At 53.7% G+C, this 21,314-nt stretch overlaps 9 protein-coding genes across 9 annotated transcripts; 3 read left to right on the plus strand and 6 right to left on the minus strand.

Moving 5' to 3' along the window:
* BO95DRAFT_433675 (uncharacterized protein) lies at nt 1-659 on the plus strand (the record flags this gene model as incomplete). The annotated part of the gene is made up of 2 exons (XM_025585107.1): nt 1-401; nt 557-659. Coding segments are annotated over 2 exons (504 nt in total), but the record flags the coding sequence as incomplete, so codon positions are not given.
* Nucleotides 660-2,479: 1,820 nt separating this feature from the next.
* Nucleotides 2,480-4,645, minus strand: BO95DRAFT_444840 (threonine synthase THR4). The gene is made up of 2 exons (XM_025586980.1): nt 4,454-4,645; nt 2,480-4,383 (listed from the first exon to the last, which is right to left on the minus strand). Exons 1-2 carry the CDS (start codon nt 4,505-4,507, stop codon nt 2,827-2,829), a joined length of 1,611 nt encoding a protein of 536 aa, XP_025440199.1. The 5' UTR covers nt 4,508-4,645; the 3' UTR covers nt 2,480-2,826.
* A 299-nt stretch (nt 4,646-4,944) lies between these two features.
* Nucleotides 4,945-6,207, minus strand: BO95DRAFT_433677 (NAD(P)-dependent alcohol dehydrogenase; the record flags this gene model as incomplete). Its single annotated transcript, XM_025585108.1, has 3 exons — nt 4,945-5,241; nt 5,325-5,933; nt 6,037-6,207. 3 exons carry the CDS (start codon nt 6,205-6,207, stop codon nt 4,945-4,947), a joined length of 1,077 nt encoding a protein of 358 aa, XP_025440200.1.
* A 915-nt stretch (nt 6,208-7,122) lies between these two features.
* Nucleotides 7,123-9,353, minus strand: BO95DRAFT_367895 (tryptophan synthase beta chain; the record flags this gene model as incomplete). The annotated part of the gene is made up of 3 exons (XM_025582802.1): nt 7,123-8,767; nt 8,845-9,148; nt 9,218-9,353. 3 exons carry the CDS (start codon nt 9,351-9,353, stop codon nt 7,123-7,125), a joined length of 2,085 nt encoding a protein of 694 aa, XP_025440201.1.
* Nucleotides 9,354-9,854: 501 nt separating this feature from the next.
* On the minus strand, nt 9,855-12,957 carry BO95DRAFT_444842 (putative AP-1 adaptor complex subunit beta). The gene is made up of 7 exons (XM_025586981.1): nt 12,597-12,957; nt 12,514-12,534; nt 12,305-12,436; nt 11,603-12,240; nt 10,982-11,550; nt 10,561-10,922; nt 9,855-10,502 (listed from the first exon to the last, which is right to left on the minus strand). Exons 1-7 carry the CDS (start codon nt 12,671-12,673, stop codon nt 10,061-10,063), a joined length of 2,241 nt encoding a protein of 746 aa, XP_025440202.1. The 5' UTR covers nt 12,674-12,957; the 3' UTR covers nt 9,855-10,060.
* Nucleotides 12,958-13,214: 257 nt separating this feature from the next.
* On the plus strand, nt 13,215-13,536 carry BO95DRAFT_367789 (DUF5310 domain-containing protein; the record flags this gene model as incomplete). The annotated part of the gene is made up of 2 exons (XM_025582797.1): nt 13,215-13,376; nt 13,450-13,536. 2 exons carry the CDS (start codon nt 13,215-13,217, stop codon nt 13,534-13,536), a joined length of 249 nt encoding a protein of 82 aa, XP_025440203.1.
* Nucleotides 13,467-15,132, minus strand: BO95DRAFT_444843 (putative transcriptional regulator). The gene is made up of 2 exons (XM_025586982.1): nt 14,602-15,132; nt 13,467-14,503 (listed from the first exon to the last, which is right to left on the minus strand). The coding sequence occupies exons 1-2, from the start codon at nt 14,860-14,862 to the stop codon at nt 13,661-13,663; spliced, it is 1,104 nt and encodes a 367-aa protein (XP_025440204.1). The 5' UTR covers nt 14,863-15,132; the 3' UTR covers nt 13,467-13,660.
* A 182-nt stretch (nt 15,133-15,314) lies between these two features.
* On the plus strand, nt 15,315-16,565 carry BO95DRAFT_474978 (flavin-linked sulfhydryl oxidase). The gene is made up of 2 exons (XM_025589821.1): nt 15,315-15,710; nt 15,839-16,565. The coding sequence occupies exons 1-2, from the start codon at nt 15,475-15,477 to the stop codon at nt 16,308-16,310; spliced, it is 708 nt and encodes a 235-aa protein (XP_025440205.1). The 5' UTR covers nt 15,315-15,474; the 3' UTR covers nt 16,311-16,565.
* A 7-nt stretch (nt 16,566-16,572) lies between these two features.
* BO95DRAFT_444846 (coatomer subunit alpha) lies at nt 16,573-21,101 on the minus strand. Its single transcript, XM_025586983.1, has 8 exons — nt 20,896-21,101; nt 20,732-20,781; nt 20,356-20,675; nt 19,967-20,302; nt 18,939-19,905; nt 18,287-18,882; nt 17,152-18,236; nt 16,573-17,092 (listed from the first exon to the last, which is right to left on the minus strand). The coding sequence occupies exons 1-8, from the start codon at nt 20,923-20,925 to the stop codon at nt 16,838-16,840; spliced, it is 3,639 nt and encodes a 1,212-aa protein (XP_025440206.1). The 5' UTR covers nt 20,926-21,101; the 3' UTR covers nt 16,573-16,837.
* Nucleotides 21,102-21,314: the final 213 nt, after the last annotated feature.

Genomic DNA, 21,314 nt, shown 5'->3' on the forward strand with positions numbered 1-21,314 from the left:
TCCACCCCTGGTGCTCCTGGTGCTCCTGGCTCCTCCACCCCTGGTGCTCCTGGCGCTCCTGGCTCTTCTACCCCTGGCGCTCCTGGCGCTCCTGGCTCTTCCACCCCTGCTAGCCCTGCCGCTCCTGAGGGTTCCAGCCCTGTTGCTCCTGGCGCTCCTGGCTCCTCCAACCCTGTCATTCCTGCCGCTCCTGAGGGCTCCAGCCCTGCTGCTCCTGAGGGCTCCAGCCCTGCTGCTCCTGAGGGTTCGAGCCCTGTTGCTCCTGCTGGCACCTCGACTGCCGAGCAGCCCACCGGCGCCTCCCCAGCGGAGCCTTCGGCCTCGAGCCTTACCGGCGCTGCTTCCAAGATGCAGCCCGTGGCCGGTCTTCTCGCCGCTGTCATGGGTCTGATGGCCCTTCTGTAGATGACACCTCCATCTTCAGCAATGAATTGATAGAGCCACTCATCTTCCCCTCTGACCAAACGAAGAAACTATCAAATCAAAACAATCGGTGCTTGGAGTTTGTTTTGGACTTTTGCTACATCGTTGGCTTTTTTTTTCCTACGTCATGAAGAAAGAAGGACTGTTCTATGATTATGATTCAGGACTACGACTTAAGACACAGCCAGGCGCACTCGGGTGAGCGACAAGATACACTGTGCTCAGCTCCTGGTTGATATTCATTGGCAGTTCTTTCTACCTACTAGTTTAATAATATATAATGAGTACGGTACGTGGAATAAAAATGGCATTTCTCTTTTTTTATTGGAATCACTTTTCAAGCCTGCACTCTCTCTTTCACGTAGCTTCGATGCATTTCTTGCTGGCTCAATTTCTTTCTCTTGTCTTCCTACTATCATAGTCAGAACCTGTCACATCGCCACTGCCGCGAGTGCGTAATCATATATCCCGGAAACGGAAGGGGTTGCATCTTACGTAGTCTTTTACCCAACCCAGTACAACCACCTCGGAGACAATAGGGGGAGGGGGGGGGGTTTCGTCTGTGGGTCCTACGAGTAGATACTATGAGTATGAGTACTGAGTAGTTGAAGAATCAAATGCAACCCAATGATATCAGGCCGACAAAATCAAAACTCCACGATAGGGAACGATCAGCATATTCAAGCAGCGTGCATGAGTCCCATAGTTAGATCCCATGACAATCCCTGACGTGGTGATGCCGTTACCATCCCTCACCCTATGACTCGCATGTGTATGTATCAGGGAGTAGACCTCTGCCCACCCTTCTGCATCGTCCTTATATTCCCCAAATGCTAGTCGAGATACTGCATATTTAGAAAAAGTCAAACGGCCCAAGCTGGTCGCACGCAAACCCGTTACACCACCATTGTGAAAACAAAGTGACATAGAGATAGGTCTCAAGGCTTAGCCCTAGTTTCGGATTGGCAAAGGATTAGGTTAGGGCTGCTGGAAAAACCACCCACCTAGATACATAGTACAACAAACATACTCGTCACGATTTGTAAGGTTTCCCATGGGGTGTTTTTCATGGGACCCTCTTATAACTGGTGGCAACCGACTTGGAACTATCAGGCACTAGTTGGTCTTTTTGGAAGGGGAATAGTTGCTACTATCCCGCGACTGGGATGGTATCTTAACACATATTCGGCCTTGGTCTACTGTGTATGATTGAGATTCAAGCGGTTGAGTACTAGTCAAGATTATATAGATCTCAGCAAAGAAGCTAGGGTAGAATTGGCCACGAGCGATATAGATGTATAGAGATGTATAGAAGGGGCGATACTTACCTTAGTAGGAGAATGTTACGTTTACTGTGGAGACTGGAGAACTGGCCGAGTAATTCGACCCTCTACTTTACTGATAAGGGTAGAAGGTGTATTAATATTAGACTGGCGGAGGGAAAGGTAGAATGGTGGTGGAGAATGAGAAAAGGAAGAAGAGAAGAAGTTAGAGGAAGGATGTTAGGAGTATACTCAGGTAGCTATAAGAGAATTTGGGGAGAAAGGAGGAAGGAAGAAGAAGAGGAAGAGAACAGAGAAGACAAGTTAAGGGGATAGATTATACAAATCATAGTAGATCTGAGAGATGGTAGAATTCTGCCACTAGTAATAGTAGAGGCAGAGGTGTGTAAAGTACTGAGTAGGGTAGGAGATCTAATAATCGGATGAAATGGCAAGTAGGGTTGCTATTTAGTAGCACTATTCCCTAGGAGGGTATAGTATAAAGTAGCTGTGAATGGAGATAGGGTATGAATAGTAACTAAAGTATCAGCCAAGTATGGTTTCGTTTCAAGTAGATGTGAAGAGGACTATTCCGTAACTGGGTATTATAGGATGTATATGCAGTGTACGTAGGGTATTCATAGAGAAGAAGACAGATATCAGTACTAGATTATCTAGTTGGGTGGTCAGGTGCACTGTTACTTCTAGCAGCGGTCTAAAATATATGTTAGCAGAAAGAGAGTAGTAGAACTAAGGTTATAGAGACATTGAGGCGAAGGATAGCACAAAATTAACCAAGGTAGAAGAGTAAACCATTCTTATCAGTGTATAATCGTTTGATATATGTGTGGATAGTCTCCTATCCACCCGCCCATTATACAGTGCGAATAGTACCCAAGGGAAGGAATGGTCGAGGAGTAGGATGCCCAAAATTGAGGCAGAATTCATGTCATATCTTTCGATGTAGCTTTTATGATATCACAGTAGAGGCAAGAAAAAGCCTAATAGAAAACTTATCGTCATGAACATATATAGGATCGATGATGCGGAAGGGGGAAATATGACACTGGAAGTAAATGGTCTTAAGATGCAAACACAGAGATCTTTCTTTTTAGTTGTCTATGACACAAGCAAGCCACATCTACCGCTTACCCTCCAACTCCTGCTCGACCTCGGCCTTGACGATCTCGCGGACCTGCTCCCATCCGGCCCCGGGGCCGACGGGCGTGACGCGGCTCTCGCGCTGCTCCAAGCCGATGAACTCCTGGGGCAGGACCTCGGTGAAGTCGTAGCCGTCCTCGGCGCGCAGGGCGAGGTCGACGGCGCTGGCGAACTTGGCCGGGTGGGCGGTGGAGAGGGAGATGTGGACGGCGCCGGGGTTGCGCTGGATGGAGCGGCGGGCGGCGGCGACGCCGATGGCGGAGTGGGGGTCGAGGATGTAGCCGCCGGTCTTGGAGCTCTTGGCGCTGCCGGGGCCCAGGTTGGCCGGGAAGGAGGTGCGGTAGGTGTCGCGGATCTGGGCGATGGTCTCGTCGTTGCTGACGCGCTCGGACTCGAACTCGGCCTGGGCGCCCGCGAAGACGGCGGGCGAGACCTGGAAGCCGCCCTCGGACTTGAGCTGCTGGAGCCAGCCGCTGACGCTGTCGCAAGCCTGCTTGCGGCGCGCGTCGGCCGAGGCGGCGTCGCTGCTCTGGTAGGCGAGGAACCAGAGGAGGCGCTCGAAGTTGCTGCTGACCAGGATGTCCATGGCCGGGCTGTGGGTCTCCTTGACGCCGGTGCCGTTGGCGTCGTTCTTGGTGTAGGCACCGCTGCTGCGGAAGAAGCGGTCCAGGATGTCATTCTCGTTGGTCGCGATGACCAGGCGCTCCGCGGGGAGACCCATGCGCTTGGCGAACCAGCCGGCGAGGATGTCGCCGAAGTTGCCGGAGGGGACCACGAAGCGCAGCTTGGAGTCCTTGTTGAAGGAGGGGGACTTGGTGAAAGACAGGTAGGAGTAGAAGTAGTAGGAGATCTGGGCGAGAATGCGGGCGAAGTTGATGGAGTTCACGGCCGCGAGGTTGTGGGTGGAGTTGAGCTCGGGGTCGGCGAACAGGGCCTTGACGAAGTCCTGGCAGTCGTCGAAGGAGCCCTCGACAGTGAGGTTGTGCACGTTGGCGTCCAGCACGGTGGTCATCTGGGCCTGCTGGATCGGGGAGACCTTGCCCTTGGGGAACATGATGAAGATGGAGACGTCCTTCTTGCCGCGCAGACCGTAAATGGCGGCGGAGCCGGTGTCGCCGCTGGTGGCTCCCACGACAGTCAGGTGGTGACGGTCCTTGCCCTCCTTGCCCTGGTTCTTGCGCACGAGGAAGTACTCGAACAGGTTACCGAGGAACTGAAGCGCGACATCCTTGAAAGCGAAGGTGGGACCGTGGAAGAGCTCGAGCAGGTGGAGGTTCTGCCTGCCGTCGAGTTTGATGGTGGGAGTGCGTTCGGGGTGACGGAAGGTGGCGTAGGAGCGGCGGATGATGTCTTCGAGGTCGTTGCGGGGGATTTCGGACTCGGAGATGTAGAGAGACATGATACGGAAGGCGATCTCCTCGAAGCTCAGATTGCGCCATTCGGACTCCCAGTTAGCGGGGAGGGAGGGGATCTCCTCGGGGATGAAGAGACCGCCATCAGAGGCCAGACCCTTCAGGACGACCTCCTCGAAGGAGAGCTAAATGCAAGATCAGGACAGATTAGCCATTGAATCGAAAATTGCTGTTTGTGGGGATTTGTTGCCATACTCCGTAGGAGGCACCCCGCGTGCTCAAATATTTTTGCGACAGAGTATGCGACATGATGATTGGAGATATGATGGGGGAGAAAAGAAAGGAGATAGAACAAAGAAGACACTCAATTGCGAGTCAGAGCCTCTTCTGACAAGAATCCCAGCGACAAAACAGAGGAATATGAAGAGAGCGAGAGTGAGAGTGAGGGAGAGTGAGGGGGGCGAAGACAAGAGGCGATGATTCACTCGCCCAAAGAAGAAATTCGGAGGGGTTGCCTGCTGCTTTGGGATTAGTGGCTCCGATGGCGGAGACGATCACGTGGCGTGTCTATTGGAGTATGTAAATTGCAAGCCTGCCGCAGCCAAGACCCGGGCTACTACGAGTGCGTACTAGACTGGCTCTCTATCAAACCTGCAGGTTCATCTATGGGTAAACATCTCACTACTACTAGTAATACATTATACAGTCTAAACATTCGTCATAACTCATCACCAAGCCCGGTCCGTCTAGTGCTCCTCATTAACCAACACGTAGCGGTACCTGGCCTTGCCAGCATGCATGTTGACAATGGCCTCATTGGCATTCTTCATCGGGACCTCCTCGATCCAAGGCTTGACGCCCTTGTTCAGAACCAGCTGGAACATCTCGCGGATCTCATCAGGGCTGCCGACCAACGAGCTAGTCACCTTCAGCCGACGGATGAGAGGCTTAACGGGCGCCACCAGGGTGCCATCCTCCGGCAAACCGACCTGGCACAGAGTACCATTGACCGCCAGCAGACCGACGTACTGTTCCATGGGCATCTGTACACGACGAGCATTAGTAAATTACCCTTTTTCCACACACACATCCAAACCCGATAGGGAATAAAGATCTGGGAAGATACCTTCGTGGATGAAACAGTGGAGATGATCAAATCCAACGACTTGGCGTACTTGGTGGCCCAATCGGGCTCATCATCCGTAGCGATGTACAGATCCGCGCCCATCTTCAAGGCATCCGCCGCCTTGCCCGCCTTGCGCGAAATAGCGACGACCTTGTCGGCGCCCATCGCCTTGGCGAACATGACACCGAAGTGGCCCAGGCCACCGACACCGATGATCCCGACGCGCTTGCCGGGGCCGCAGCCGTTGTGCTTCAGCGGGCTGTAGAGGGTGACACCGCCGCACAGCATGGGGGCGGCCTCGGCGGAGGGGATGCCGTCGGGGATCTTGATGGCGAATCGGGCGGGGACGCGGTTGTACAGCGCATAGCCGCCGTAGGACTTGCCGCCGTTGAGGTGGACGCTGTTGTAGGTGCCCACCCACTTGTGGGGGCAGTACTGCTCCCAGCCCATGGCGCACTCGGCGCAGTCGCCGAGACGGCCCTGGCAGGAATCGCTCTGCGCGCCGACACCGACGCGGTCCCCGAGCTTGATGTCGCTGACCTGGGAGCCGACGCGGACGACGACACCGACGATCTCATGGCCGACACAGCAGGGGTAGAGGGTTGGCTTCTGTTGTTTGGCGGATCAGTATATACGGGACATGGTAGCTAAAGAATCACAATTGACGCAGAAGAAAAAGAACAACGATAGAAAGACCAGGGGAAGGACTTACCCATCCACTGTGCAGAGTGTGAAGATCGGAACCACAGATACCGCAATGAGAGACCTTGATGTCGACATCGGTCTCTTCCCACGGCTTGGGTTCAAACTCCTGCCAGACCATCTTGCCGTCGACCGAGTCCTTGTCGAGGCCCATCCATCCTTCGAACTTGTAGTCAGTCATGATGAAAGTCTGGTGTCAATTCCAAGAACCGGTTCCTTAATGGGCGTGTAAAAGGCCTCGAGGGAAGACCGAGAGGATATCCCCTCCAACTTATATGCGTTATCGCCCGAGAACAAAGCCATCGCGGGTTCCATTTCCTTGATCGATCCACTTTTCGACACGAATTTCCGAGTTGGGGGAAGTTTTCCTGTGAAGTCAACTCAAACCCTGAGAAGATCCACTGGGACGGAAAAGCCAAGAAGGAGGCCGAAGGAAAGAAGCATGGAGACTGAAAGAGAGCCAAATCCATGGGCTTTGCACGGGCGATGGGGCAACAAGAAGCTACTCATCTCATTGACTGGCTCCAGCGGAGTCTTTGCCCTATGGGTCGCTCGCCAAATGCTTAGAAATCTGCAGAAACAGTACCTGATACGGGTAAAAAAGCGTTTGGAAATCGGGGATGCTGCTTCGGATAGAAAGCCGATTGACGATTCTCGGGATCGGAAGAGGATTTTCATTGAGGAAGTTTCATGGCACGCTTTCGTGGTCTGGTGTTTGAATCACAATCGAGATACTCGTAGTTTCGCCTGATGCTTTGATCCCGTACCCATCGCGGGATTCGACACGGTCTCTGACGCAAGGAAATCACTCAATGGCGTTCGAGGACTCCAACTGCTTTTTCTCCAACTTGATTGATGCTGGCTCCATCGCCATTAGTCAAGCAGGACCACTGGATCCACTGCGGCAGCCCGAGAAGACGAGAGAAAGTGGAAATCAAAATGGAGGGAGCGGAAAAAGCGGATCGCTCTTATCGTCCGCCAACTGGTCTACCAACCACCAACACAACCAGAAAAGCAATGATAAGTGATAGTAACCTGCACTTGGAAGCTAGATTTAATATGATTCAACTTTTGGATATTCTACACAGCAGCTCTATCACTTATTTCCCCCATACTGAGGCAGTTCATCCATGACCGTCTGCACATCCTTATCACCGCGACCACTCAAGCAGAGCACGATATCCTTCCCAGGTCCAAGCTGGCGAGCCACCTGCATCACGCCCCAGACAGCATGCGAGGACTCCAGCGCCGGGATGATCCCCTCGAGTTGACTGAGCAGCTGGAATCCTTCGAGCGCCTGCGCATCCGTGGCCGCAATGAAGGTCGCGCGATTGCTATCCTTCCACGACGCCAGCTCCGGTCCGACGCCCGGGTAGTCGAGGCCAGCGGAGACGGAATGCGTGTCCGTGATCTGCCCATGGCGGTCCTGGAGGACATATGTGCGCACGCCATGCAGGACCCCGACGCTGCCGCCGCCGAGAGTCGCCGAGTGCTTCGCCTGACCATCGCCGCCGGCCTCCACGCCCACCAGCTGCACCGAACCATCCTCGACGAACGGGTAGAACATGCCCACGGCATTTGATCCACCGCCCACACAGGCCACCACCGCGTCGGGCAATTTCCCGATCTCCTGCTGCAGCTGCGCCTTGGTCTCGGTCCCGATCACGGATTGGAAGGTCCGCACGATCGTCGGGAATGGATGCGGCCCGATGGCGGACCCGATAATATAATGTGTCGTGTCCAGCCGCGTGATCCAGGCCCGGAACGCCTCGTTGACGGCGTCCCGGAGGGTGCGCGAGCCTGCCTCGACCGGCACCACGGTGGCGCCCAGCAGGCGCATGCGGAAGACATTCAACGCCTGCCGACGGACATCCTCCGCGCCCATGTAGACGGTACATTTCATGCCGAACTTCGCGCAGACCGTCGCCGTGGCCACGCCGTGTTGGCCCGCCCCGGTCTCGGCGATGATCTCGGTCTTGCCCAGTCGCCGCGCGATCAGGATCTGGCCCAGGGCGTTGTTGATCTTGTGAGAACCCGTGTGATTCAGATCCTCGCGCTTGAGCCAGATATTCGCGCCGCCCGCGGACTCGGTCAAGCGCGTCGCGCGGTGTAGCGTCGACGGCCGACCCATGTAAGGGTAATAAGAGCGATACTCTTCCCAAAAGGCCGGATCATCCAGCGCAGCCTGGAAGCCGGCCTCCAGTTCGTTGAGACACGTCGTCAGCGCCTCCGGGACGTATTGTCCACCAAATTTGCCGAAGCGGCCACGTTCGGACGCTGGACCAACTTCATTTGCGGCTGGTGACTGTGTAGGCTCTTTCTCCTTCGAAGCAGAAACAGCGGCTGTCGACAGGCTAGAGGATGGCTCATCTGCTGCTGTGCGAGGGACTCGTCGGCCCGTGATCTGTGCGCAATACTCCTCAATCGTGCGAGCTCCCTGTCCAGCAGGGGCATTCGCCAGCTGATTGATGATCTCGCTACCAATTACCGCGCCATCGGCGACGGAGGTCACGCCCAGAAAATGCTCACGGGTGCTGATGCCAAAGCCGACGGCCACCGGGACTCCACCAGAGAGATCCTTGACCCGCTTCATCAAGTCGGGAAGCTGGTTGTTCAGAGTACCAGTGGCTCCAGTGACGCCCATGCGGGACACCAGATAGATCCATGTGTCGGCAATCCCGCAAAGCGTCTTCATACGGTCTTCAGTCGTGGACGGGGCAATCAAGGGAACGTATGAGAGGCTATAAGATGACCACGACAGGCGTTAGCGGTACTGTACCCCATTGTCTAGCAACCGGAATGGTAGTAGGCAGCTTACCCGGCATCCCGACATTGGTCGCGGAATCGAACAGCTTCCTCCGGCGGTAGATCAACTATAATGAAACCATTCACGCCGGCTTCTCTGCATTCTGCAAGCAGGGCGGTTTCACCAAAGCGCAGAACCGGGTTATAGTATCCCATGAAGAGGACGGGGATGCGCAGGCCCTGCTGGCGTGCATCTTTCACCATTTGCAACATGGAAGTAATTGTAACCCCATTTTCGAGGGCTTTAAGGTTTGATTTTTGGATGGTAGGTCCATCGGCAATGGGGTCTGTGAATGGAAGGCCGAGTTCAATGACATCTAGGGTAAAAAAAAAAAAGGATCAATACTCCGTCGCATCAATTGCTATACGTACTGATGGCAACTCACCTGCGCCTCCAGCTTGCATGGCCAGCATGATATCTGGGGTTTCCGCGGCTGTCGGAAAGCCGGCAGTGACATAGGTCACCAGGGCCGGACGGCCCTCTTTTTGGCATTGAGCAAAGGTTCTTTTGAGATGCTCCATCTTGCTATGCCTGGAATGTTTGCAGAATATGAAAAAAAGCGTAACAAAGTCGGGAGGAGTGAGGGGAGAAGTGGCGTGGACTGGGGGACTTTATGGATCTTTCGCTGTGACTCACGCCGTCAGTAAGATGGCTCCACTAATGGCATGCCTGGCGGATTAGTCCGATTTCAATCATCTGTGCATTCCAGATTAAGAATCTACCCGGTTCTTCTGTCAGATATAAACATCGTCGCAGTGTGGACCTTTTTTTTCCCTAGGAATTGAAGTATAATAATAAGGCTGGTTCTCAAATAATTGACAAGCCCACGGCTCGTTCGCCCCAGTGGACATCCCGAGATCGCCACAAAAGTGAGACAGGCTAAAGACTAAAACAGGCGTGTAATAGCCGGTTGGAAGAGTTGTAAGAGCTCAGAGGAAACGACCAGAGCAATTATGCTCAGAGCCTCAGGTGAATGGGATATACAGATAAGTTGGGACATGAAGTCACCGACGAAACGAAGCAAGGGGGGGGGGGGAAGTACAAACATGAAGAGTAAATATTTGGATCATTCAGCTTGGTCGCGCCAAGATAGAAGGACGAGAGATTCTATGTGAAAATGCCTGGATTGCGAATTATGTGTGCTTTTGTCAAGCGCTTGCCTCCTTGATCTCCTTCCCTCCCAGACCCGCGGCGATGTTCACCATCGGAAAGCCATAGCCCTGCTTTCTTAGAATAACGACATAATATCTTCGTTGGTTTTCTTTGGTTGACTGCCTCCAGGAGGCGGCGATGTCGTGCCATTGCCTGACAAATCCAGGCCGGCAAAACCGTTCATCAAATCGGCTCCAGCCCCCGCGCTGCTGCTGGCCGGGGCCGGTGCGCCTCCACCATCGCCGAAGACCCCCAAGAGATCGTCCAAATTGTTGCTTCCAGCAGGAGCACCTGCAGCAGGCGATTCCACTCGCACTGGCGTTCCGGCAAGACCTTCGAGACCAGACATTCCACCACTGGGCTCTTTTTGAGCCGAAGCCGGCGCAGTTCCATCGAAATCGATGTCCAGTAGATTCTCGACGTTGCTCTGACTCTGGGGAGGGGGCGCGCTGCCAGTGACCGCGGCTGCAGCCGCAGCAGCGGCCAGTGGGTTCTCGCGTGCGTTTTGAATTTGTTCCCTGAAGCCAGTGGTTAGCCCGACGTAGACATGAATGAATGAAATGGGTTGAGACATACTCGATAGCGGCTCTCTGGACAGCGTCGGCGCCGAACCTTCCTTGACCGACAAACTGCTCTGGGGGCTTGTGGTAGACTGATGCAAGAGTCGACAGCTCAGTGAGCAGCTGCTCAAGAAGGGCAGGCGGCAGAGAATGAATAGTGGTCACAATTGGAGGCTTGTCAGACAGGACAATATCCTTAGTAGCTCCGGGATCACTGGTATTGGATAGTAAGCGCCAGTAGACATAGGCTCGGTCGCGCACATCGGGATTGTCGTTCTCAGCAGTGGCTGCCTGCAGCACTTTCTGGACGAGCCCTTGGGCCTTCTCAGGCCGCTTCAAGAAGAGCTTGACAACAGCCGTCAGGATTTGCAGCTGGGTCTAAACAGGTCGCGGTAATCAGTATACAGCATTTGTCTTGTCATAAGGGAGTGCCATACCTGGGAGAATTCTTCATTGAAACCTTCCACAAAGCCAGCCAGAATGTCACCCGCATTGCTGATCTTCTCCGCATACTGACCAACAATCCAAATGAGTGCTGCACGAGCATTCGGCTCATCTAGCTCATCAATACACTTGCACAGTGTAGGGATGATACCCTCATAGCCGGGGTACTTCCGGAAAATATCTTTGATAACCACAATAGCTTCTTGCACCACGTAGTTGACCTTGGTGTTGATGAGGTCCAGCAACGTGTTGACGCACTTCTCACTAGCGCCCTCGATTTTGATCGCAACCTGACCAATCGCCCGGACGGCGCGGCGCACAAAGTCCATGTCCACCTCAAGTGCGTACTCCTTGAGCTCGGCTAAGAGCTGGTCAACGTTTCGGTCGTTGGCTATCCGTACCATGATCTCAAGTTTCTGGAACTTGACGTATGGTGGGTCGTTATACTTGCAGAAGAAGACGCGGAGTTCCTTGTTCAGGATGTCTGGCTGCTTTTGCAACAAAAGATCGATGTTTCTCAAAGCCACATACTGCACCTCGGGAGCAGACGAAACCAGAGTCACTTGACATCATCAGAAAACGGAAAGAATTTTACCCGGGCAAAGCATTCTTACCTAGGGGAGGGGCCATTTTCTTCAGGTAATTGCTAGCCAGCTCAGCCTTGACGTTTCTCATGTGGAGGAAAACGACTTTGACGGCAGCTAGCACAACACTCGGGTTGGCATGCTGGAACTGAGGAGCAACGCGCTCACAGATGTGCTCTGACTCAGTCACTTCACTCGTTTTGTACTCCGCAAGAGTCGTCAAGATCGTGACGCGACCCCATTCCGTGCACTCATTCAGGGCCATAAGAAGCTTGCGCAGTGTGTTGGTGGTCACCTTCAAGGCCTGTGTTTCGGGAGCAGCGTGGTAGATTTCCGACAAAGCAGTCACCGAGTTGGCGACGACCATAGGATTGGGATCTCCAATCATCTCCTGCAACATCTCCAGAAAGCCGTTCTCCAAGCACATAGCAGGATTCAGATCGAAAAGTTTGGCAACGCAGATGGCCGCGGTCTTGCGGACATAGGGCGACTCGTCCCGGAGGGTCTTCCGCAGCGGTTCCTCCATGTAATCCACCATTTTATCCACCCGGATGCATCCCATCGTTCGAATGGCAAGGGCTCTGATTAAAGGATTGGGATCTTCGGAATCTTGAACAAAAGTATTGACGGCGAGAATGCATAGGTCGGGGTGAGATTTGGCGTAGTTCCTGTCGGCCGCGAAAGACAATCAGCGTCAAGCTCGAATAACCAAGCGATGCTAAGGAAACCCACATGAGGTAAAGATAAACCAGCTTCTTTTGTTCAAGATCGCTAGTCGCAATGTTCTTGAGAACATCCGGGAATAGAGAGGAAACATCCTTGCCCAGCGTCATGGCCATGATGGTCTTCTGAATTGACTCCTTGCTAAGGGTGTATTAGATTGATTGCGCCGACCAAATTATGCTGCCATTTATCTGCAAGAGGATATGCGTGTGACGTACCGTTCGTATGCATACTGGGACCTGAAGGTTAACGAGCGTCAGTATCGATTCATCGGCTTGGACAGGACAGATAGATAGCATACACAAGACCAGATCGCAATTCAAAAGTCTCTCCTTTCCTGGGGACCGCAAAGGCCCCCCGAATCCTACTCATCGCCATTGTGCCAAGAAATGTCTAGCGACGACCTAGTCGCGCCTCCGCTGGTGGAAGTTGAAGTCGGAGGAGGGAATGCAGGAGACTGCGGGGAATTGCGAGAGCTTTCAGGGTGAGCCGCAGACGGGAGAATTAGAGCGGGGAAGCGAGAGCTCTCACACACACTCTTTCTCCTCCGTGCCGAAATGACAGGAGGGAACAGAAGTATAAATGAAAATATGTTCAGTGCAAAGAAGGGAACGAAGAGAGTGAGAGTGGGAAGAATGGAGGGAGGAGAGAAGAAGTCAAGGTAGTAGGTTGATGATCAGGAGGGAGAGGGACGGAGGGAGCCCAGTGTCCCCATCATGGACCACAGCCAATCCGCACAACGCGGCGCCCGACTAAGCGCAACCATCAACCATGGGCACCTTAATTCCTTTCCCCGGCGGTCTGGACTGCCTCGTACTTCCTACCCCGTACATATCACTTCTTATGATCCCATTAAAAAAGGATTCCTCTTCCAAGTTCAGTCTGTTTGCTGCCATATCCATTGCAGCATACGAAACCCATGGTAGGTTACTATAACCACTACATAAAATACCGTCAATGCGCAATTACGACAACATCGCTTAACTTTCTTTACCAAAACCAGGCGAATCTCCCTAATCTCCGACGCCTGTTCGTCGAGGCCCGCACCGAGGCCGAAGAGAACGAGCACTCCAGAACTGCGGTATGCATTCCTCGAGCGCTCTCAATGCCAATAAAAAGGATCGGAACTTCAGACTCATGGATTCTTTATACAGTTCTACAATCTTGTCCTCTTTATCTCTTCGGTCGCTGTCTTCAGCTTGGTGGCTCAACGAATGGGCGGAACGAAGTCGGGAAAATGAACAATGAACGCAACGGAAATGCCAGTGGTATCTCATACAGCTCATACTCTTAGACACCTTGATAATCCAGAGCCTGCCCTGGAAAAAGTCGCTTGCACAAGGTAGCAACATCCATGCAACACCATCAGTCTGTCTCCTCACCATCCTCACCTTCCAAGAAGGCTAGACCTCGACGTCCCCGGTTCAATCTCCGTCTAGGTCGACTGTCCTCACTATCGTCGCTCCCAGCCTCCTTCCCCCATCGCTTTGCCCCTTCTTGCACCAGCTCGAGGTCGGCTTTGAGCTCCCGCTCCTCACGGATGCGGTTCGCTTTCTCCACCGAGTAACGCCCTTCCATGCCAGCCTCCTTCAACATATCCTTGAGGTGTTTGATCTTGGCTTTGGGAGTGCCGAAAGGAGCCAGCTCCCTCGCCCACATCTTGCGGATCCCGCATTTAATCAGCCAGCCCTGCAGCCGTTTGATCTCCGCTTGATTGGCATCCTGATCCGCATCTTTGCCCTTGGCCGGCGCCGCTTTCTTTCCTTTTCGCGAGGATGTCTCGGCGCTCTTCTGTCGCTTGCGAACGGGTTTCGGCTCTTCATCAAGAACTACCGACATCTCACTTTCGGAGCCGACTTTATCTTCTGATTGATCTTCTTTCCCGTTGGCGGCGTCAGCAGAGTCATCAGAGGCGGACTCTTCGCTAGGCTTGGTCTTGTTCTTGGTGGCGGTCTTTGTTTGCCTTTTCGTGGAAGGCTTTACTTCATCTTCATGATCCTCGTCCTCAATATTGGAACTTTCACCTTCATCTGCGTCCGAAGGACTGGTTTTCTGGCGTTTGCGCGATGCGGCGGTGCCAGTCGATTTCGTTCTCTTGGCGGGCTTCGTGTCTTCTGAGGACAGTGAGGACAGCGAGGACAGTTCACTTTCAGAGTCGCTATCGTTCTTTTCTGGGGCCGATCTTTCGGCGGCTTTCTCTTCGACCTCCTATGCAGAAATTGAGACATTAGAGCGCGATTCTAAACACAACAAACAGAGAAGGAAGTGCAATGGCGTCATAATTTGAGAGACACGGAGAGACCAACCACTTGATCGCGAATGACCTCTTCACTTCTAGCTTTCCAGTCGCCTTGTGTCTTGAAGAATCCCGCGTCGAGCTTAAGCGCCTTTTCTGCCGCGAGGCGTACCCGCTTGACGGTCAATTCCTCTAAATTGCCCGATTTGTAGATATCGGCGACGGTGTCGCGTAAAGCTTGTTCCAGCGCGTCATCGGACGGAATGTCTGGACGGCCGGCTGCCGACTCGGGCTCGGACTCAGACTCCGACAGCGCGTAATTTGGGGCCATCGTTGCGCTTTGTATGTCTCGACTTTACCCCGAGTTAAATGCCCGACGTCGGGTGTGTGTAGATGTCCGCTGCGTGTGGGGGGGGGATGGAACGGCGGGAAGTGGCCGCGCGCCAGGCGGACGCGATGAGAGGCAGAATACAACCGCCGCAAGTAGATCAGGAAGCGAGAAGATCGACAGTTGTGTCAGGGCTAGAATGAAACAAGCTTAACGGGAGGTCGATTGAACGATTGTCAAGGAGAGACACCTGAACCAGCTTGCATCTAGAACCCCTGCCTCACGGAGCTTGCTCGGTTGGCTTCGGTCGGAGAGTTTAGTTTCCCAATTGCACCGCGCGACCGCTGACAAAGCCGCTTATCGGGGATTGGCGGTCTTCGATAAAGTCGGAGATCGAGGGCACTATTACGATTATTACCAATCAGCGAGATTCTCTCGCCGGATCTTCAACTATACCTTAACTTTCTTTTCTTTTCTGTATAGACTCTGATTCCTTGATTTTGGTTCGTGCACACTCTGTTTCTGATTGATTATGCATCTTTTGTAACATAGCAATTCCATCATCTTGCAGTCCCTACTCCCTCTCACCACCACATAAACCTCCCCACCGGCATCATGTCCGAAACCCACCCCGACGCAACAGAGACAGCGCCGCAATCAACGCCGCAAAAGAAGCTCTTCACGCATCAGTTCCAATTCCCCGCAGCCACAGCAGCCACAGCCACAGCCAGCTCCTCCTCCTCGTCGGCATCGTCATCCCAACCAAAGGATACCAGCAACAAGGACGAACACGTACCCCCGGGGTACACCAAGCTCCCGAATGGAGTCATCCTCGACAAAGAAGGCAAACCGTATGTCCAGCGCAGCGCATCCAACCATCAGAAGCACCCCCCTATTTCACTTTGCCCCCCAACCTCCTCAAACCCCTCAAACCATACACACACTTCCTCCTCCTCCAAATACTAACACCCAAAAAAAGATGTCGCCTCTGCACCTCCGCCGCCTCCTGGCGCGCCCTAACCCAAAAAGCCAAAGCCACTGCCACACCCGCACCCACACCATCCACCATTCCCTCAAACCCCACCTCCCAAAAATACAACCAATGCCCCCCAGACGTCGAGGAACTAGGCCGCTCCACCTGGACCTTCCTGCACTCGCTGACGGCCTCGTACCCGGCGCAGGCGTCGCCGGAGCAGCAGACGGAGATGCGCACGTTCCTGGGCATCTTCTCGCGGCTGTACCCGTGCTGGGTGTGCGCGGACGATTTCCGCACCTGGATGGCCGAGCCCAGCGGGCAGAACGCGCCGCGGCTGGCCGGCCGCAAAGAGTTCGGGGACTGGATGTGCCGGGCGCACAACGAGGTGAATCGGAAGCTGGGCAAGGATGAGTTCGATTGTCGGTTCTGGGAGGAGAGGTGGCGCACGGGGTGGAAGGATGGGCGGTGTGATTGAGTACTGGATAAACCTTGGGGAAGAGGGGAGGGGGCTGGTTGTCGGGGAGGTGTTCTTTACTTGGTAGTTGCTTGTTGGATTTACGGCAGTCAGGGTGGGATGTGTAAATCTTGGGATATGTGAATAGCGCTGTAAGTGCTGGGGCTGTTTTTGTATACTATTTTTCTTCTTCGCATAGCACAGGAAGGCCTCGGTTCTCTACTCTTGTCTTCTGAAGTGGAGTTGGGAGGATTTAAATGTGATTATCATCTTGCCTCGTTCTCATCTTTCTTTTTTTCACACCACGGTAGGGAACTACGGAACGTTCCCCAGAAACGAGATACAAGTATGAAGAAGATTTGAGTCCTAAGGTCGCTGAGAAATTATGATAACAGAAGAGGTTCCATCCATACATCGAGGGCAAGCAACCGAGGTGGTCCCACCCCCGGCCGTACCAGTAGAAAAAGAAACATGTTTTCTATCAGAGCTGCACATCAAGAGACGGGGAATTACAGTATAAAAAAAAACAAGGCTCGTCATCGTCATCCTCAATACTGACCGGGAACAAACAACCGGAGTCCGCTGGCCGGGGCCCCAATCTCCGTTACCTCCGAAATCCGACACACCGTGCCCTTGTATTGTTCGTGGTACTTGGCTCCGGTGAATGGGTCCGACACACTCGGGGACCCACCGTAGATAGGCGTGTACGAAGCAGCACAGATGTCGAATTCGGCGAACTGGTCGAACTCAATGTCAATCTTGTCTTGCGCGCTGCGCTCGCTCTGCAACTTGATCTTACGGGCCTATTAAGGGAGTCAGTATACCTGCCTGGATCTGGATAGAAGATGGGGCCATGTCTTACCTGCTCAAGAAGCTTGGGCGAGCCACCGTTAGCCAGCATGCGGTTCGCGAAGCTGAGGGCGGAAGAATAGTTCTTGTTGGCAAAGGCAAACTTCATAGCAGCCATCAGTGCCAACTGACGGTGGGCCACTTCCAGCTTGGGGATGGTGAAGTAGGCCGAGAGCTCAAGACTTCTCTTGAGACCCTCGGGCGTATCGGTAGAGAGAGAACGACGCTCCAACTCGATCGACATGGCCAGGATGTACTCCCGCGCGGTGGCGATGATCTTCTTCGCTTGCTCAACTTCAGCCTCCGAAGAGACGGTATTCAGCAGGATTGAATGAAGGATACCCCTGAAGACCTTGACACCATCTTCAAGCTTGTTGGCCCTCATCGCGGCGTAACCCTCTTGCAAGTCGACGTTGGCAATGGTCTCCAGATCTCTGGGGATGACAGGTAGAACTTTGCGGCTGTCCGTCTCTTCAACAGTGCGGCGTACGTAATTCACTAACGGGGGAAGACCTGCACTTGCGGGCAGATAGGTCTTGGAGCCCTTGTAGATTTCCAGGAAGCGGGGCTTCAAGGGGGCGAAGTTGACGGCACCAACTTGACGATTGAGAAGTTGCATGGCCGTCTCGAAAGAGCCGGCAGCGACATGATCCGCTGCAAGAGGGGAGTTGCGAGCCCAAAGGTCGGCTTCCGCGCCACCAGCACCAGCCTCTGCACCTTCGACATCGACGAATTCGGCATCCTCTTCGACATTGATCTCGTCTCCCATGTCCCATCCGGCGACATCCTCCTCTTCGTCCTCGAAGGTATCACGCGCGGCAGCAACCTCACCTTCTTCCTCGGGCTCAAACTCGATGGCAGCGACCTCATCATCGACCTCACCCACCTCTCCAAGCAGAGCCTTTTCGAATGATGAATGAGCAGCAGCCTTGACTGGCCAATTAGCCTTGAAGGTGGGAACGATGGGTTGAGGCACACGCAGGGGCTCCTCAATCGTGGAAAGAGTGATCTGATCCTCCGTGAGGCCGCAGGCCTCGAGGATTGACTCGGCCTCCTCTGTCAGCCCGTGGGACTTGGCAGTAAGGTACGCGAGCGGATCTATACTAGATTAGAAACCAAACCCAACTTAGACATGGAACAGGACTTACAAAGATCGACTTCCTTGAACATCTGAATCCTGTCCTCGACGTCACCACGGTAGATTGCGTTCTGGAAACGCGACGTGAAGTCGCCTCGGTGCTCCGCAATCTTAGCCATGCGGGACAGCTTCTCCTGGTCACCAGTCGACAGGTACAAGAAAGACAGCTTGTCAAAGTTTCTCTGCTTTTGGTAGGCCATCTCAACTGTCTGATGGTTACCGTGAGCCAGAGCTTCGGCCCCAAGTCTGGTCCACAGATTGGGGCGGTCCAACTCGCGAGCCATCTCAATAGCTACATCCAGGTTGCCGCACTCAATGGCAAGCTCGAAACGGGTCTGGGGATCCTGCACAAATTGCAGCGCGATCTCGGGGTAGCCCTTCTTCTGCAGGTAGGAAATGATGCTTTGACCGACCAGGCTCGATGTCTTAATGATCTGCAACATCTCATCGTAGTTCCTCTTCACCAGTGCAAGCTTGAATCTGTACTCAGTAGGGTCAATGTCCAAGACGCGGGGCTTAGCGCTGCGGTCCAAGCAGTAGACGCTTCTGCCCTTGACCTTGACAAGGTAGACAGTCTGGTCGAGAGTGCGAATGATGCCGTTGTCACTGATTCATGTTAGCTATCAAACCGTATTATCTTCAAGAACTTCGAAATAGCGTACCCGTTCAGGAGAGAATACTTGACATGGTTTAAGGTAGAGTAGAGAAGGACGCCAGCGTCATCCCAGGCTGCGCTCTTGATACGGATCGTCTCGTGCAAACTGCTCACCTGCTCCAAGGTCTTGGTCACAATAGTGACGTTATGCTTGCTGAGCAAAGCGGCATAGAGCCCGTCGTTGGACCAGACAACATACTTGACGCCGCTCACAGCGAGCTCCGCCAATTGCTTCTTCTGCTGAATGTCGAAGAGAACGACCGAAGTAGGAGTGATGAAGAGTAGACAGCCAGTTCCACCGAAGTAAATGTCTGTGGTTCCGACTGGAGGCTTGATCGATTTTGTAGTCGCATTGCTGAGATCCTTGATGTCTACCTGTTGGTTGCCTTGGCTAAAGACGGCGAAGCGGTTGCGCGCAACGAAGACAGCAGACGTGCCCTGACCACGCTTGACATCGGTAGGCTCCACAGCACCGGTAGCATCCCTTGGGAGGTGAATCAGTTCGTACACGCCACCATCAGTCGGGGACGTGACCAGGATGGCACGCTCGGCAGGGTTGTATGAGAGGGTACGAGGAGGCACCCAAGGGGATCCCAATTTGCGCAGTGAGAGCATAGGAGGAGACTCCACGTTCTTGCCGAAGTCATATGACTTGACATGCTTCTCTTTGGTGATATAGAAGAGCTGGTTCTGGTAGACCGCTGAGGCAGGTCGCTCTCTTTCCAACTTGAAAACCATCACACCGGTATCATGGCCGGCAGCAAATAGATTGATCTCGGGATGGGCAGCAATGACCCAGAAACGGTCCAGGTCGCGCTTGAACGATTGGACGGACGTTCTCTTGTTCAAATCCCAACATCTGATGGTCTTATCTTCGCCGACAGAGAGGATTAGGTCCTGGTGCGGATGGAACAAACAGGCAGAAGCGTTCTGGAAATGCCCACGGCAGGTGTCAACTTCCCAAGCTTTCGTGTCTACAGAAGTCATGTCAGCTATTACCACCATTGAACACCTATATTGTCATGTCCCACGTACCACTCATTCTCCAGAGCTTGATGAGACGGTCGTCACCGGCGGAGACGATCAAGGGAAGAGTAGGGTGGAAGGAGACCCAGTTGACTCCTCGATCGTGGCCCTCTAGGACGAACTTCACCACGGCGTCTGTGTTTCCGAACATGTCTGCTTGACCGGGGTTGGCCCGGGCCATCTGATCTTCGAAGGAGATAGTCGTCGGGGCCGAGTGCTTCTTGCGCAAGCCGGAAATGTCCCAAATGCGAACCGATTGATCCAACGAGGCGGAGGCGATCAAATCCTCGGTAGGGTGGAACTGTGCACACATAACGTAGTGGTTGTGGCCGGTCATGGTACAGACTACAGGCTAAACGTCAGCCTCCCTCCGGACAGGTGGTCAGAGTCCAACATACTTAGGGACCGGTTCTGCCAGTTCCAGATTCTAATGGTTTGATCGTCCGAGGCGGAGAGAATCCAGGGCAATTCATGATGGAAGAAGACCGTCCGCACGTAGTCCAAGTGGCCGTTCAGGGTGAACATGCACCGGCGAGTCTGGTAGTTCCAGACCTTGATCTTGTAGTCATCACCTCCGGAGACAAACATGGGCTGTGTCGGGTGGAAGTCAATGCCACGAACGGGACCATCGTGTTCTTCGAAGCGGTCAATCAGGGTTCCCATGCGGTAATCCCATAATTGAATGGTGGAGGAGTGAAGGGAGACTAGAATCCATGGCCTGTGCCGGGGGTCAGCGTTTGCGACGCGTTGTACAAACGACAGATGACGACGAACCGCTTAGGGTGGAAGGCAATTCCCTTAGCGCGAGAGGATTTGGACTCAAACTAAAGCATTGAAGGTTTTGTCAGTTCCAGGTCTTTGAGTAGACAGAGACCAGCTCCGTTGCGATAAGGGGGAGAGTGAGGGGACAATGGGGACATGGAGGGGGACGGGCGGACCTTAGTGAGCATGTTTGGGGAGGACTGCATCTTGGAGGAGGGTTGGCCGGAGCCGCACCATAGAGAAGCAAGCTCCGCACACGAGAAATAAAAGGAAGATCAAAAGAATGACCACCACATCCACTACTTCGGGAGGAAGAGGAGGAGTGTAGTTGTGAGGGGGGTTAGTTGAATAGAGCAATGGGAGGAGTGTCTGGACTCTGGACTCCAGCCGTGGTCCGTCTCGATGGATGGATGGATGGCGGTAAACGTGGACTTATTGTGTCGGCAGCCAATAAGCGAGCCCCGAGGGCCAATGATGGGCCCCGGGCGGTGAGCAGCTGCCAGGGGAAATGAATCAATCGCCTTCAACCAACAACTAACTGAGCCTGAGCTAACATGCTAATGCTCATGCTCATGCGCATGCTTGCACTTCGCCT

This window comes from Aspergillus brunneoviolaceus (assembly GCF_003184695.1).
Source record: "Aspergillus brunneoviolaceus CBS 621.78 unplaced genomic scaffold BO95scaffold_51, whole genome shotgun sequence".
Lineage (NCBI taxonomy): Eukaryota > Fungi > Ascomycota > Eurotiomycetes > Eurotiales > Aspergillaceae > Aspergillus > Aspergillus brunneoviolaceus.